The sequence below is a fragment of the Myxocyprinus asiaticus genome, chromosome 21, assembly GCF_019703515.2.
Source record: "Myxocyprinus asiaticus isolate MX2 ecotype Aquarium Trade chromosome 21, UBuf_Myxa_2, whole genome shotgun sequence".
NCBI classification, from domain to species: domain Eukaryota; kingdom Metazoa; phylum Chordata; class Actinopteri; order Cypriniformes; family Catostomidae; genus Myxocyprinus; species Myxocyprinus asiaticus.
Window position 1 is genome coordinate 22,944,664 of NC_059364.1, and position 17,732 is coordinate 22,962,395.

Consider the following 17,732-nt stretch of genomic DNA (forward strand, 5'->3'; position numbering starts at 1 on the left):
TTGGTTAAAAGCTCATGATGAACAGTACCAAAACATACTGTAAAAGTTATCCAAGAGCGAACACCAATGCAACTAGAACCAACCCAACTCAGTAGAAAATCATGTATTGTAAATAACGTATTTTATGCATTGAATATGACTCATTTTTCTGTGTTGTCTCTGCTTAACCAGATAAAAAAGTTATCTGAATTTATAGATTTAAAGATCAGACATAGTTTTTAGTCTTAAATGTGATTTTTCAAATGATTAAAAATTTCAATCACAATTAATAATAAATTAAAGATGCAATAATAATAATAGTTGATATAGTATTTAAAAAAAGTAAATATTTAATTTAAAGGAATTCAATAAAAAATTAATTAAATGATTACCAAGAAGGTCTATGCTATATGTATCCTCCCTGAAAAAAGGATGATGATTTTATTTTAGGGATATGTTATAATCCACAAATGTAAGTGCCTTAAAACAAAACCATTATTATCTGTATTTTGAAAAAAATTCTAGAGTAATTGTAAATCCTTATGTTAAAAGAAAAAAGTGTTAGAGGATGCAGAAACATCGGACTTATACACACTCACTGAGCACTATATTAGGAACACTATGATCCTAATAAAGTGCCTGACATGGTCTTCTACTGTTGTAGCCCATCCGCCTCAAGGATATATTGTGCATTCTGAGATGCTATTCTGCTCACTACAATTGTACAGAGCGGTCATCTGAGTTACCGTAGCCTTTCTGTCAGCTCGAACCAGTCTGGCCATTCTCCGTTGACCTCTCTCATCAACAAAGCGTTTCCATCCGCAGAATTGCCGCTCACTTGATGTTTTTTTGTTTTTGGCACTGTTATGTGTAAACTCTAGAGACTGTTGTGCATGAAAATCCCAGGCGATCAGCAGTTACAGAAATACTCAAACCAGCCCGTCTGGCACCAACAATCATGCCACAGTCGAAATCACTGAGATCCCCCCCCCCCCGTGAACATGGATGTGAACATTAACTGAAGCGCCTGACCCATATCTGCATGATTTTATGCATTGCACTGCTGCCACACGATTGGCTGATTAGATAATCACATTAATAATAGGTGTACAGGTGTTCCTAATAAAGGTCTCAGTGAATGTATATATAATTGTTATTACGTATAATTTTAGATACAATAGGCTACATATAATATTTATTATTATTAGCCTATTGTTTTATTTTATTTTTTGTTTTGTTTTATGTGTGCTCTGTTTTTTGGGACTCATGTTTAATGTCATAATCAGGTTGTATAATGCCTGTAATTGTGGGTTTGGAGTAAATAAAAAATAATAATAATAAAATAAAAAAAGTAAAGCGTGACGAATCTGTAGACTGCGAAACGTTAGGACGTTGGACTTTCACAGCTTCTGATCTCATCTGCGCTAAACCATTCCCTTCGATGAAGGACGTTTTCGAGATGTAAAGATCTGCGAAAGCGAGGACCTGCCTGAAAGCAAATCGCGTTCCCTTTTCTCTCACACGGCACTTCCGTGTTCCGTTCCGCCTCTGATTGTGTCATGCAACGGGGCATTCGCTTTCAAAACAAGCATAATAAAGGTTTTTCCAGCTTTCTTCCCTATTTCTCCTGAAGAAGTTGAAGAATCGACATTTTTAGACAGGGAATAACCTTAGCAAACAAAATGGACTACATGGTGAGTGGGCATGATGCCAATTACAAAAAGCATCTCTTCTTTGAATCTGTTCCAGATATCTAAACACATGAGTAGACTACAATGACACAAGCTGCACGTGAACTGCGTTTTATAGCTGGTGTAAAGCTTATAGAATTTAGAATGTGGGCGTCATGTGTGGTCCATTGTATTTTGTTACTTTGTTTCGGTAGGCGACTTCATTTACATGTAGATCTGTAATAGAGTTACAGTGTAACTGAACTAGATTTGATACTACTTTGTGCTGGTGGAACATAGTTTGAGGTTCAGTTGAAACCTGTCAGTGGATCTTATCATGAATGTCATATTATTATATCATATTTCATAACATTATATGATATTAAACGTCCATTTGAAGTGTTTGAAATCAAAAGACTTTAATTATTATAAATATTAAAGAGTTAATATTTTGGCTACAGGGAAATAAACCTTAGCTGTTTATAATGCTGTCCTTTGTTGGCTATTTCTGTTACTTTGCATGATTGATGTTAAATTAGATTGCAACCAGGTGCAGAGATGGACATTTTTTTATGTTGGGACATTTCATTGTGTGCTTGTTGATCAGAAGACTTCCTGTGACGGACTCAAACACAGAGGAAGTGCTATTCTTAACAGGGCAGTGTACAATAGGGGCAGATCTGTTTTGACTGCTGCCCAACAGCATCTGCTGAGGCTTTTTTGTTGTTGTTGTTGTTGTTTTTTAGTCTGATGCTCACATGATGCAATATGTGATTTAATGTGTGATAATGGGCATCAGGTTCTATTAATGTATAAAGGGGGAAAAAAACCCCACATTTATCTATTTATGTATAATTGGTTACATTGGTAAGACAGAACTAAATTTCTTTTCTCATTTAGTAGGCTTAATTGTTTCTTTACTAAAACACTTTATCACAGACATTTTCACAGGACGCATTACTGGAGATGATGGTTTTATAGTTAAGGTGAACTGAGCTGTTTAACACGATAGCACTCTTTCTGTTTCTTTTATGAAGCTGAATATTTCCGTTAGAAACATGAGCTCTTTTACACTGAACAAAGGACAAAAAAAATCAACGCCTGGCTAGGGAGGGTGTGATTCTCTGCAGTTACACAAGGGGGCTTCAAACAAGTGCTTAGGGGCCACAGCTCCTTTCGCACTGGCTTTTCTCTTATGTTCCAATAACCTTTGTTTGTTGTTCAAAGTATACTCGTGCAAGTGCTTTATGTTTCACGTATGGTATTTTACCTCAGTCGTGTTATCTTTCATGTTACAGAACATATGTTGTATAACTAAGCATACGTGCAAAACCATTCATCTATTTTGCAATGTGTCTCAGCACTCTCTGCCTTTTGCCCGAAGATAACATAATATAATCTCACTTGTGCGATTGTGCATTGAATACTGACAGGCCACCTATAGGTCTTATGTAAAACTGAAAGGGATGCTATCTTTAAATATATGGGATCACTGCAAATGAGTTTCCACATTTCACACTTTTGTTTTATTTGGGTCTTCCGGAATGTATGATGTGCATCAGTCCCGGTCAAAGTTTAAGTTGCTCGCTCGCACGACCTGTTTACCTGCTCCTCTGAATCCGCTTTACTTTACAAACCCTGCCAAACCTGTCGGAAAGCTCATTGTGGACTCAAAACTGCATTCAGGGGGTGGTGTTCAGCTCTGTGATGACAATGCACAGAATGCCAGATTCCTTCATTATATATTTGATGACGGTGCACACTGCTGGAGTCATTCGTTATCTTCTTGACAAAACGATTAAAAATGTATACCCTTTAAAGTCCTTTTAATTGTCTAGCCTAAATACAAGTCAGTCATTGTTCTACATTAAAGATAAGATAAGGTTGCAAGTGTAAAAATCCACTGTGCTCTACATGCTAGAAGTAAACAAAATGTAAATTAAAGCTTTTAGCCAGCCTTTTTTAAATGAAGGGATATTGTATGTGTGATTGCAAGAGTTATGCAAAAGCCTTGTTGTAGCCTACTTGTTGCATTGTTAAAATTAGTATGAGATGACATGCTCATATGAATATTTTTAGCTAAGACATTCTTCGGGGGACCTTTAGCTTTCCTGTGTGCTGTTATGGCAATGCTATAAGGACACAATCTGCACTGTTATCAAGCATGACCATATTGTGCTGTAAAAATGAGTGATTGTGAAATCTGTCCACCAGCAAACAGATATGCTTCGTTTTACTGCCTGTAAAAGCGACATAAACTAACGGTTTATAAATATTCTTTTCTGTATAATGGGCTGGTAGCAATTATTTAGCGCATAGGGCATAGATTTTTGCACCAATATCTTTTGTAGCTCATTTTGGGTCTATGATGGTTGCCTTTGGTTTTGTATAACCAGAGTTTCTCTCATAATGAAAAAGGCGTGGCCAGAGGGAACAATATTTCATAGGGTGAAAGCAGTTGTCTGCTAAGCCATCCTGGATTCTTGTGGGTGAAGTTTGTCATAGTCACTCTTTCCACAGTTTAATTTATGTATCATTTATTAGTGAGTTCAAGCTCTTGAGAAGATTAAGCATGGCTCAGTCCGCTATAGTGAGTATTGTATTGTCATTTGGAATGATTTTATTGGTTTTTTAATTTGATACAGGCTTATACTACTCTGGTAATAGAATGTCAAAATGTTTGTAGTAGTAACACTTTAATCAGTGCCTAAACCTGAAGAATGTACCAACAAAGTTTTATTTTTAATCTTCTGTCAATGTTCATTGGTCATTGATTATTTGTACTGTATCTGCTGCTTGTTGATAGTAACTGCAGGCAAGGTGTCAGTACTTGCTCTCTGTATGCATGTTCTTATTTTATATCTGCTAAAACATTTTTCAGTTGATTGCTCAGAAGAAGACTTCCATCAGTATTTCAGTCTATATGCACTGATTGTAACTGCAGTATTACTTTTCCCCATGCAGAGTGCCTTGGAGGTGTATAAGGAGTTTTTAATGCTCTACACAGAGGAGGCGCGCCGCTATGTGAACTCTCAGTGTGCTGGTCTGGAGCCATGGCAGATCATTGGGACCACTTTGCTGTCCACCCTCGGTGCAGTGTGGCTAAAAGGCTTCCTTTTCCAACAGCAGAGTAAGTCAAGTGCTAGTTTAAAAAAAATCAAGAATTAATTGAACATCTGATAAGAGGCCTAAAGGGTGCTTTAGAATTGCATTAGACATATTACAGAATATGTTGTCAGGTACATACTGAGGTACTTTTATCAGGTTACTAAGAAGTGTTTTTCTATTAGCCAACCTTGAAATACAATGAAAAGAAGTTTTATCTTCTTTTTTTTTTTTTCTCCATACATTTTCACATTCATAAGCTACTGTGTTTTGGATACTTTGAATTAAAACAGCAATTTAAGAAACAAAATTATGTAGCGTTAGCTAATTGTAACAAGTGTAGCAAAGCCTGTGACATTGTCATTGTTTGGTATTCTTTAGCCTGGAAGTCTTTAGACAAAGACACAAAATGTCAAGGCCACTTTAACAATAACAAAATCTGTGGCACTTCATAAACTGCTGTTGACTGAGATACCCATTTCTTTGTATTTTTGTGTATTTTGATGCATTGTTCCATGTTATGGTTGATTCTTCATTTAAAAGCAAAGAATTTACATGAACTGTGGGGAAAAAGCAAGCATTTAATTTTAAGGGCTCATTTAGTAGTTTTATTGTACATTTAAAAATTCAATATAGTGTTTTATATTAAAAGTATAGTGTTATTTCTCACATTTCTGTTTATTCTCAATTGAAAATAAGGGATTGAACAATCTCAAGCAGTTAATGGGCTGGAATTTGTCAAAGCAACTCAAATTTAGAAAAAAAGAAAAATATTCTTTATATTATTTCATGTCTCGTCGTGACCACAATTTCTTCATTTTTTTTGGTGTTTTCTAGGTCTGACATCAAGAGTAAAGAAGCAATTCTTCAAACTCATCAGAAAAATCCCATTTGTCGGAGCAACAGTAAGCATATTGCGGTTTTCTAGTTCCCTTTCTCCCTGAAATTATCCAGACTTGTCATTCTGACTTACTGATGGGTTATTACATCACTAGCATCATGCTGAAGGGGAAATGAAACCTTTGACACACTTTTACATATGAAGAACCTGGCCTGTGATAATGTCAGGGTTTATCTCGAGTCATGTTCCTGAATGTAACATAGCATGTCTGATTCCAGCCAGAACTGTTTGCAGGTTGATTTTAACCTTTTGTCCTTTTAGATTTTAACTAGCAAAAATGAAAATTATGTCTCATCCTCATGTTGTTCCAGCCTCAATCACAATTCAGTTTCATTGTGTGGACAAAAAGAAAAAGAAAAAGAGGAGAATCAGCATTTCTCCTCTTTTGTTCCAAGGAAGAAAGTAAATACAGGCTTGGAGTGAGAAAATGACCACCGAATTTTCAATATTGGGTGAACTAACTTTTGAACATTGCAAATTACATTTGTCCTAAACACCCTAGGTCCATTTGAACAAGCCATTGGTTGAGAAAGTCACATCATGTCAACAAAAACAATAATTAATTAATTATTTATTTTCCATTTAATTCCTCTACGCTGTCAACTAATTAATGTAATTTTTTGGGGGAAAATTTTTGTACGATGTACACCTTTTGTTTTCCCCATCTTTCCCTCTTCAGATTCAAAGTCAGCTCAACAAAGCATTGGATGACATGTCACTGAGTCTCTGCACACTGAAGGAAGGCATGAGCTACACAAAACAACTTCCAGCACAAGGCCTCAATCACAAACAGCTCCTTGACAAGATCAGAGAGTATGAGACACTGAGTGAGTCACTTGAGCTTGTCCCGACTCCTATTTGTTGTAATGACGATGATCCCAAAGGGTTTGAGCGTATTAATCAAAATTAAAGTATCACCCTGATGTTCTCTAAGAAACAATTAGCCCGTAAGCAAGTTTATTTACCACACTAAAGTTCCACAGTTGTTCTGTTTAGGGAGCATCCTCATTAAATATTTTATACCTCTGGTTCCAGGTGAAGTAGACTGGGCTAAAGGCAAGGTGTCAGGTGCAGTCTACTGGGGAGATGAGAAGCTCACAGATCTCCTAGTGAAGGTATAATGCCCCTTTGCAACCATCCAACAAAGGATATTGAAAATTGCTCACCTTCAACCACAGCTTCTTAGAATAAGGAAGGCCGATAACATTCCATATTGTGTCTCTCTTATTTGTAGGTGTATGGTGATTTTGCCTGGACCAACCCTCTACATCCAGACCTTTTCCCTGGGGTTAGGAAAATGGAGGCGGAAGTGGTGCGGATGACGTGTGCTCTCTTTAACGGAGGACCAAACTCCTGCGGCACAGTCAGTTCTTCTCACTGTCTTTCTATATGCCAAGTAGGGCTGCACAATTAATCGTAAAAATAATCGAGATTACAGTTAAAGCTGCTGCAATCAAGTAATCATGAAATGTGTCAATTACAGAATGGTCAATTAAGGTCAACATCCATTTTGATAAATTTGCTATTTACAACATTTTTTATGCAGTGGTTGAGCATTGTAAATGATAAATGTCTTGTGTACATTAAAGGGATAGTTCACCCAAAAATGAAAATTCTCTCATTGTTTACTCACCCTCATGGCATCCCAAATGTGTATGACTTCCTTTCTTCTGCTGAACACAAATTAAGATTTTTAGAAGCACATAAAATCCACATAAAAGTAATCCATAAGACTTCAGTGGTTTAATCCACATTTTCTGAAGTTATATGATAAGTGTGGGTGAGAAACAGATCAATATTATGTCCTTTTTTACTATCAGTCTTTACTTTCACATTCTTCTTCTTTTGTTTTTGGTGATTCACATTCTTCGTGCATATCGCCACCTACTGGGCAGGAAGGATCATTTATATTAAAAAAGGACTTAAATATTGATCTGTTACTCACCCACACCTATCATATAGCTTCTGAAGATATGGATTTAACCACTGGAGTCTTATGGATTACTTTTATGCTGCCTTTATATGCTTTGTGGACCTTCACAATTTTGGTACTCTTTCACTTGCATTGTATGGACCTACAGAGCTGAAATATTCTTCTAAAAATCTTTCTGTGTTCTGTAGAAGAAAGAAAGTCATACACATCTGGGATGGCATGAGGGTGAATAAATAATGAGAGAATTTTCATTTTTGGGTGAACTATTCATTTAATGCAATGGAAAATCAGAGACATCCATAACACATGAAACATAAAGAAAATGACATGCTGTTTTTTTTTTTAAGTATTTACTGTAAATTGTATTAATCTGAATTAGTAATTGCAATTACAATATCAAGAGAAGTAATCAACAGTTATGATTTTTGTAATAATCGTGCAGCCCTATCAAAATCGTATCAAAGTCCCACAATTTACGGCATTTTGTTGAACCCTCAGTTTTCCATTACCCACTTGCAAAGGCCATTTGTTAAAAAGGTTCTGTTGCACATTATTTTCAAATACAGTTGTTTGTATGATATACAGTAGACTTGCGTTTGAGTGAATAGCCAGCTGTGGAAAGCATCTCGTATTATTTCCATTTGGGAGAAGTGAAGTTTACATGGATTTACACTTGGCCGAGTCTTGTGCATGTCTCAAACCACTACGATTGCTATCTGAGCATTTACCCTTGGTCCTTCCATGTAATTTAGTAAAAAGCATTAAGTAACCCATTATGAATACCCCCACTGAAATTGTAGAAATATTCTGTTCCTGCAAGTAATTTCCTGAAATGTGTTTGCTTATTCATCTGCCTGCTGTAATAAGTGTATTTTATAACATGAAGTTGCCATTTGTCATTAGAGGGATGTTCGCTTAAACAGAACCATTTGTTTCACTTGTTCCTGTCATAAAAAGGTTACTTCGGGTGGAACCGAAAGCATCCTGATGGCATGCAAGGCGTACAGAGACATGGCCCATGAGCGTGGGATCAAACACCCAGAGATGTATGTACTGTCTCTGTCTAGACCAAACATTCAGCCTTTCAGTCATAATACTCTCTTTCTGTTTAGTGTTATCAACAGTGGTTGCCACCCAAACTCATTCTATTGTTTGAGCCAGTGTTGCTGTGTTAGGCTGGATGGGATGCTCAAACAAACAGAGCAATGTTTTGATTTCACCACAGGGCCACAGTGTTTACCTTTTGAAATCAACCTATGAATGGCTCACTTAGAATTGGCTTTGCAAATTTAACCAGGATAAGAGAAAGTATTTAAACTCACTTCACATTTTAAAGCTAGTTATTTCATTCAGACCCACTGTATAAAGAGATTGTTGTTGTTTTGTCTATGCTGTAGCATTGCACCAGTGAGTGTCCATGCAGCGTTTGACAAAGCAGCACATTATTTTGGGATGAAGCTCATTCACATAGCTCTGGACAAGAAGACCATGAAAGTCGATGTGAAAGTAATGCGGTCTTGATCACCTTAAATAAACGGCACATTTTTATTCCTTCAGTATTGCCAACATTTATGAATGTTCATTAAGTTTTAATGAGTACCTTTTGCTCTGATCATAGGCCATGAGAAGGGCCATCTCTAAGAACACAGCAATGCTGGTGTGTTCAGCTCCTCAGTTTCCTCATGGAATTATGGACCCTGTAGGAGAAGTCGCAAAGGTAAAGGCCATTTTTTATTTGTTTGTTCAGATAACATGAAATCCAATGCTTACACATGGTTTTATATACTAAGCCAAGGTGTATTATATCCTTTCATTATGTATATTTTTTCTTTTAGCTGGCAGTAAAATACAACATCCCTTTCCATGTGGATGCTTGTTTGGGTGGGTTTCTAATAGTTTTTATGCAAAAGGCTGGTTACAAACTCGATCCTTTTGATTTCCGGGTTAAAGGTGTGACCAGTATCTCAGCTGATACGCACAAGGTGAGAACATGACCGTGAAAGAAATAATAAATAAATAAATTTTGAACTTTTATGAGAAAAAAAAATGATGCCCATAATCTACTGAAAATTGAAATTGAAAATAAAAGTTGACATTTAAAGATTATGTAGATGTTCAATTTGAAAAGACATTTCTCTGACTGAATTACAACTGACATTTGTATTGTTATATGTCCAGACATCAATGCAATGGAGACAAGTCAGTGCAAAGTTTTTTTATATTCTAAAATGTCTCTTTCCCCACAGTATGGCTATGCCCCAAAAGGCTCCTCAGTGGTGCTCTACTGTGACAGGAAATATCGCCACTATCAGTATTTTGTTGCACCTGATTGGCAGGGAGGAATTTATGCATCTCCATCCATGGCTGGCTCTCGCCCTGGGGGCATCATTGCTGCCTGTTGGGCCACTATGATGCACATGGGTGAGAATGGATACGTTGAGGCCACCAAGAAAATCATTGAGACGGCCCACAAAATCAAAACAGGGTCAGTAATAATGTAATGTGTGATTGTAAATAGGAGACACAGAAAAGGTGTTGGTTTGAATGTATAATCAACTCATTTAAAAATGTTCATATTTCAGGCAGCATTTGCCTAAATATGCAAGACATTATAATATTATAGAATGGATAGTGTGTGCAGTGAATCTGTAAAGAGAACAACCTCTAAAAAACTCTTTCTACTCACAGAATCCGTAAAGTGGAGGGGGTTTTTGTGTTTGGAGATCCAGAGGTGTCCGTGGTGGCACTAGGCTCCAATGTCTTTGATATCTTCCGCTTATCCAATGCACTGACATCAAAGGGCTGGAATCTCAACACTCTGCAGTTCCCATCTAGGTATGGTAAAAAAAGAGAATATCTATTTTTTGTTGGATCTCGACCACTTTCTATTGGTAAAAGGTTACACTCAAACACTCAAAAGTTATACATAATAACGGCGCTTAAATTGCATGAAAGTTTATTTTAAATAGCAAAACAAATCAACAAAAAACTCAATCAAAAACAGTTCTGTCAATGCATTAATTCTGTAAAAAAAACATTATACATTACACCTCTAACATTTTACAGTATTAAGAGAAAAAATGCACTGTTCAGAAAAGTTATATGGATCATTTGTTCTTTTGTTGTTCCTCTTTCAGCATACATATTTGTGTAACAATGCTTCACACGCAGCCTGGTGTAGCTGAACAGTTCATCAATGATGTGAAGAAAGAAGTAGCTATTATCATGAAGAATCCAAATGAGAAAACGACTGGAATGGTGAGCTTCCATTTTAGTAGACAAAAGTTCATATGGAAACAGGCTGTCTTGATTTGATGACATATTGCACATTACTTTGCAAAGAGATCCTTAGATATAGAGTACTGTGGAAAAGTTTTAGGCACTTGTGAAAAACATTCGAAGTGAGGATTTCTTAAAATAATTATGGCATAAACAGTTTTCATTAATCAGTTAATGTCATACAAAGTCCAGTAAACAGAAAAAGAGCTAAATCAATATTTGGTTCTCCTACTTACAACTGGACACTTGTTTTTCTTGGTTGTTGGCAGACAGGATGTTCCAGACTTCTTGGAGAATTCGCCACAGTTCTTTTATTTATTTAGGCTGTCTCAATTACTTCTGTCTCTTCGTGTAATCCCAGACTGACCCGATGTTCATGGCTCTGTGAGGGCCATGCCATCTGTTGCAGGGCTCCCTGTTCTTCTATTCTATTTGCAAAAGTAATGTTTGGGAGTATAAAATGTATATTTCCTATTGACACATTAAGTAGCAAATATAAATAACCATCTTAAGACAAATGTTTTTGTGAAACATCTTATGTGCCTAAGACTTTTGCACAGTACTGTAAATATATTTTTGCTGTCTAAATGCACATTGGCAAACCAGTCCAGTTCAGACTATTTGTGGCATGTATAGTCTCGACTGATAAACCATAATAAAATAGCCATTGTTAAAGGTGCTGTAAGAGGTTTTTTTTTTGTTCATGGAAAGAATGCAAAAAAATGTCTTACTCCCTGAAAGATTTTAATGAAATAAGTGCTGTAAGATATCTCAGTTGCCTTTGTGACAGCTCTAGACTCTGTAAACAGCAAATAAAAATGTGTCGGCGGAAAATGACGCTTTCGACCTGTCAATCATTTTGTGTGTTCTCATAGTATTGTAGTTGCAGTGAATTATTGAGGCTTACTGCCATTTTTTAAGTCAAGTTGTTCATAACAGTTGTCTGTTGAGGATGCTATTTTGCTGCTGTTGTTTAAACAACCCTGTCTGCATGATGTCGGCCTCAATAAAGCTAATTTATTATCTTTGGAGTGCTGTATTTTGGAAAGATGGGGTGTGGCTAATTCAACAGCTCAGTCTAGTCGAAGTAGAATGGCTGAAATCGCTTACAGCAACTTTAACTCTGTATTCATCTTCTATGTTTCAGGGAGCCATCTATGGCATGGCCCAGTCTATTCCTGACCGGTCAATGGTGACCGAAGTCTCACAAGGCTTTTTGGACTGCCTCTATAGCACTGAGGTGCCCAAGATGCAAAGCAAGACCCACAAAAATCATAAGAACCACATGAATGGCAACTCCAAAGTGCACTGAGATTGACTGTCAGGGTCTCCACCCTTAGCTGGCTGAAGGGATGTTCACCACAATCATCTAATCGTTCATTTACTTGTTTTGTCCATTCAGTCACCTATTTACAACTAACTAGTTTAAGTATAAGCCATAGTCACCTGATATTTTGGCATTTGTGACAGAGGACCATCCTTATTCCTCTCTATAGTACTTAAAACTATAAAGGGAGCTGCACAAGTATCTGTGTGAGTCTGTGAAGGTTCTAGGACATCTTAGTCTAATTTGATTTTGGTAACCACTGACTGCAGTTTTACTATTGTTTAATTTCTTCAGTTTATCCTTTTAATGACAGGTCTTCGCCATATGTAATTGACCACACTCCCATCGTGCTGTTTGAAGAAGTATTTTCTGACACTTAAATCTCAGGATACCATTGTCACAATGATTTTTCATCTGGTGAATTTGTTCCCCACAAACTATATTGACTGTTTCCAGGAATTAAAAATTGCAGATTCGGATAAAATCCAAAATAATATCGACATGGACTAAAGCCAATACTCCCATTATCTCCTTGTCAAAAGGGACTTGAAAAACATAACATACTGTTTTAGGATGGTATTACTGCTACTGCTCAGGGGAACCAGTATTGCTAATGTTTTAGGTTTATTTACCGTATTTATTTTTAATTCCCAAGAACAAGCATAGACTCACTGCAATTTGATAGCCTAGTCTCAAAACAGTCTTACTTTAGAAACAGTATCTCACTGATTTTAAATTACTTGTGGCAAATGATATCAGGGCATAACTTCACAAATTTGTCAAGCGTTTGCTTCAGGCTGTGTAGTTCATCCACATTTCCTGGTTCTACACTTGACAATTTCCCATGAATTAGTTTTTTAAAAAAAAATAATTTCCTTTCACCCTATCTACCTCAGATCTTGTTCAAACAATTGTACTTTTAATTATTGATTGCTTCCCCTTTGTTTTGGTCTTGAGAATTGTCGCTTAAGTGGATGATGTGTTCCTTAGTTTGGTCATCAGTCAATGCCATGCTCTAGGTTATGGTACTCACTGATAACGGTTTTCAAGAAATATGAGTCAGAGACCCTGCCTCCCTTGATTCATGAATCTCATATGATGATGTTGTGTTGTATTTGTTTGGGATCTTTTTTCCAGTTCAAATTGTCCGAATGACAGCTAAGCCCTGGAACAGCAAGAAGGGAAATTAATTTAGCATGAAGTGGGAGTCTGTGTTATGAGAAAGTGATGACATGGTACCATGGAAACATCACACCAGATCTTGTCAGCAATGTAATCCCTCAATGTAAGCACTCATAATATTTGTGACCACTGTGTGTGTTTTTATATTGTAAATCACTAATATATAACTAATGTCTCATATTTCAAGTCTGGTTTATTTGTAACTTGTTTTTTTTCCCCATTATGTTTAAACAGTTTTGAGGGCTTCAGTGGTGTGGGGGCAATAAAATGTCCAGGGCAGTTTTGTATGATACCACTGTAGTACAGTGTAGTTTCAACAACAGTAACATGCTTTAGGCTTAGACATAGATGTGGGTATTTGTCAAACAATTGCCCCTCTAGCTAAATGAAAGCATAAATGTCTTCATGCAGTACCTCTGTTATTACTGTAACTACCTGAAATGGAGGCACCTTGATCTCCTGAACTTTAAAGCATTGCACGACCTGTATGGATATGGTTGTATAAAGCACAAAATCAACAGCATTCACCTACATGCCTTTCACAGATGGTCAAGGTGTGTGCTATTAGGTTAACAAAGTAGCTACATCAGCCTCAGGGACTAGGCCTTTACCACATCATGCAATCCATTTCAGTTTTGTCCTGTATTGTTTTTGTTGTTCCTATATAAATCAATAAAGGTTGACTTAAAAATCAGCTTGACAGAATAATGCATCATTCATATCTTGTTAATATTTCGAGTTTAAAGGTGCACTCAGTAATGTTTTTCCTTATTAAATAATTTTTACTTCTAAAGAAATTGCCATTTAGAAACAACCATGATGACTCAAATTAGAAGAATGCAGTCATATCAGTAACCTTATAAAAGCTGTTTTATTGTACATGAAGAGGGTCCCTGTCGTGGAGGCTTCCATGTTAGGATCACATGACCTGCCAAATACTACTGGCTAGTAACCACCCTGCTATTAAACACTTTCACTTGTGGATTAAATTACTCATTGCTGACTGGATAGGGATTTTCTACATAGGTATTTTTAACTGAAAACCCTAGGTGTCAGTGTAAATCCAAGACAACATGAACAAAAACTTACTGATTGCACCTTTAATACCTCCCGACACAACACCCATGCAATGTACACTGCCTGGCCAAAAACAAAGTTACATACTCTAAAATTTGTTGGACCACCTTTAGCTTTGATTACGGTACGCATTCATCATGGCATTGTTTCGCCAACCTTATACAACGTCACAACATTTATTTCCATCCAGAGTTGCATAAAATTTTGGCCAAGATCTTGTATTGATGACGGGAGAGTCGAATCACTCCTTAACATCTTCTCCAGCACATCCCAAAGACTTTCAGTGGGGTGAAGGTCAGGACTCTGTGGTGGCCAATTCATGTGTGAAATGATTCCTCATGCTCCCTGAACCACTCTTTCACAATTTGAGCACTATGAATCTTGGCATTGTCACCCTGGAATATGCCTGAGCGGTCAGGAAACAAAAAATCCATTGACCAATGAATCAAATCCCTTTATTGTCACTCAACCATATACACAAGTGCAACAGTGGGTGAAAGTCTTGGGTGCAGTTCCAAGCAACATAGCAGTATGACAGTTACAATAAACATATAAACACAGTTTACACATCTTGTTACACAACACAATATAAAATATACACCTAATAATATACAATATACAGTATACAAAAAAATAATAAGACTGTACATAATAAAAATAATATAGAGTATACACAATAATAAGACTGTATCCAATAAAAATACATTGTTCCCCCCTCCCCCCATGTAATCAGTGGAAATAAATATGAAGTGTTGTGTCAACAATCAGCTGTTAGTTGCCAGTGTGTTAATAAGAGAAGTATTAAATGTGAGTCCAATCTGAGGCTAATAAAGTGCAGTGCTGATATATGTATCGTGAGCGATCAAGAGTTCAAAAGTCTGATTGCTTGGGGGAAAAAGCTGTCATGAAGTCAGCTGGTGCAGGTCCTGATTCTGTAATACCACCTGTCTGATGGTAGCAGTGAGAGCAGCACATGGCTCAGGTGGCTGGAGTCTCTAATGATCCTCTGAGCTTTTTTTACACACTGCCTAGTGCAGATGTCCTGGAGGGAGGGAAGCTCACCTTCAATGATGTGTCTGGCGTTCGCACCACACTTTGCAGGGCTTTGCGGTTCAGGGCGGTGCTGTTGCCGTACCAGGCAGTGATGCAGCCAGTCAGGATGCTCTCTACAGTGCTGGTGTAGGACCGTGTGAGGATGTGGTGGTTCATTCCAAACTTCCTCAGTTGTCTCAGCAAGAAGAGGCACTGGTGAGCCTCCTTCACAACGGCCTCAGTGTGGACAGACCATGTGAGTTCCTCAGTGGTGTGGACACCGAGGAACTTGAAGCTGCTGACTCTCTCCACTGGTGCTCCATTGATGGTGATGGGGCTGTGTTCTCTGTCTTTTCTTCTGAAGTCCACCATAAGCTCATTGGTCTTACTGACACTGACCAGCGTGTCAGAGCGCACACCTCCTCTCTGTAGGCTGTTTCATCATTGTCAGTGATCAGATCTACCACCGTCGTATCATCAGCAAACTTAATGACGGCATTGGGGCTGTGTGTTGCTACACAGTCATGTGTGTACAGGGAATACAGGAGTGGGCTGAGAACACAGCCCTGCAGGGCTCCAGTGTTGAGGGTCAGTGATGAGGAGATGTAGCTGCCCATTCTAACCACCTGGCATCTGCCTGACAGGAAATCCAGGATCCAGCTGCACAGCAAGCTGTTTAAGCCCAGAGCCCGGAGTTTCACATCAAGCTTGGAGGGCACTATGGGGTTGAATGCTGAGTTGTAGTCTACAAACAGCATTCTCACATGTGTTCCTGTTTTCCAGGTGGGAGAGAGCAGTGTGTAGTGTAGATGCAATGGCATCATCAGTGGAGCGATTGTTGCGGTAAGCAAACTGCAGTGAGTCCAGTGAGGCAGGCAGCACAGAGCAGATGTAATCTGTGATTAGCCTCTCAAAGCATTTGCTGATGATGGGGGTCAGAGCAACAGGACGCCAGTCATTTAAGCAAGTGATTTTGGCTTGCTTTGGTACAGGCACCATGGTGGATGTTTTAAAGCATGTGGGGACCGCAGACAGGGAGAGGGAAAGGTTGAAAATATCCATAAAAACACCAGCCAGTTGGTTTGCGCATGCTCTTATAACGCGGCCCGGAATGTTGTCCGACTTTACGGATATTCACCCGTCAGAAGGATCGGGTTATGTCTGCTACAGAGACGGAGAGTGAACTAACCTCTGTAGCTTCGGCCACGAGAGCTCTCTCCACAAGGGCTGTGTTGTTTCCCTCGAAATGAGCATAAAAAGTATTAAGGAATAACTGATTGATGGGATAACCTGGTCATTCAGTACATTCAGGTAGTCAGCTGACTTCATTTTATTGCCGCATAACATTGCTGAGCCTAGACCTGACCAATTGAAGCAACCCCAGATCATAACACTGCCTCCAGAGGCTTGTACAGTGGCCAATATTCGTAACGGGTGCATCGCTTCATGCACTTCCCTTCTTACCCTGACGCGCCCATCGCTTTGGAATAGGGTAAATCTGGACCCATCAAACCACATGACCTTTTTCCATTGCTCCACAGTCCAATCTTTATGCTCCCTAGCAAATTGAAGTCATTTTTTTTCCACGATTAGCCTCACTAAGTGGCTTTCTTGTGGCCAACAGCTGTTTAGTCCCAGTCCTGTAAATTCTCGTTGCATTGTGCATGTGGAAATGCTCTTTCATTATTAAACATAGCTGTGAGTTCTACTGTCGATTTTTTACGATCGACATTTCTTCCGCGAAGATGATGGTTCACCACTGTCCTTCCAGGTTTTAATAATACTTTGGACTGTTCTTAACCCAATTCCAGTGATTTCAGCAATCTCCTTAGTTGTTTTCTTTGCTTGATGCAGGCCAATAATTTGCCCCTTCTGAAACACAGTGACATCTTTTCCACGACCACGGGATACATCTTCTGACATAGTAGTTTAAGAAATGAGAAGCTACACACTGCATCAGTTAGGGTTAAAAGAATTGTTGCCAGCTGAAACATATTTATCACTGCAATAATGATCCAATCATAGGCTCTTAAGAATCTGCTTATTTTTATTTTATTTATTTTTTATCCCCTTTTCTTCCAATTTGGAATGCCCAATAAGTAGGTCCTCGTGGTGACACGGTTACCTCAATCCGGGTGGCAGAGGACAAGTCTCAGTTGCCTCTGCTTCTGAGACCGTCAATCCGCTTGTGATAGGAAGATCGGATCATTTTACTGACTTGGATCTTTGAGTCTCATTCAGCAAAAT

At 38.1% G+C, this 17,732-nt stretch overlaps 1 protein-coding gene across 2 annotated transcripts; it reads left to right on the top strand.

Annotated features, from left to right (window-relative positions):
* Positions 1-1,497: 1,497 nt before the first annotated feature.
* On the top strand, positions 1,498-14,070 carry LOC127412264 (sphingosine-1-phosphate lyase 1-like). 2 transcript variants are annotated; one of them, XM_051648493.1, is made up of 14 exons: positions 1,498-1,673; positions 4,614-4,779; positions 5,592-5,659; positions 6,335-6,482; positions 6,691-6,770; positions 6,890-7,018; positions 8,546-8,634; positions 8,986-9,094; positions 9,207-9,305; positions 9,424-9,570; positions 9,835-10,073; positions 10,277-10,423; positions 10,726-10,846; positions 12,015-14,070. In XM_051648493.1, exons 1-14 carry the CDS (start codon positions 1,662-1,664, stop codon positions 12,177-12,179), a joined length of 1,719 nt encoding a protein of 572 aa, XP_051504453.1. In that variant the 5' UTR covers positions 1,498-1,661; the 3' UTR covers positions 12,180-14,070. The 2 variants fall into 2 exon arrangements, with proteins under 2 accessions (XP_051504453.1, XP_051504452.1); XM_051648492.1 differs by lacking the exon at positions 1,498-1,673 and adding an exon at positions 4,108-4,239.
* The last annotated feature ends 3,662 nt before the right edge of the window (positions 14,071-17,732 follow it).

Bases quoted from the DNA above. Each gene is read 5' to 3' on its own strand.
- LOC127412264 (XM_051648492.1), top strand. The intron at 9,306-9,423 runs GTAAAGGCCATT...TTTTTCTTTTAG, and splicing joins CTGTAGGAGAAGTCGCAAAG to CTGGCAGTAAAATACAACAT. The intron at 9,571-9,834 runs GTGAGAACATGA...CTTTCCCCACAG, and splicing joins TCTCAGCTGATACGCACAAG to TATGGCTATGCCCCAAAAGG.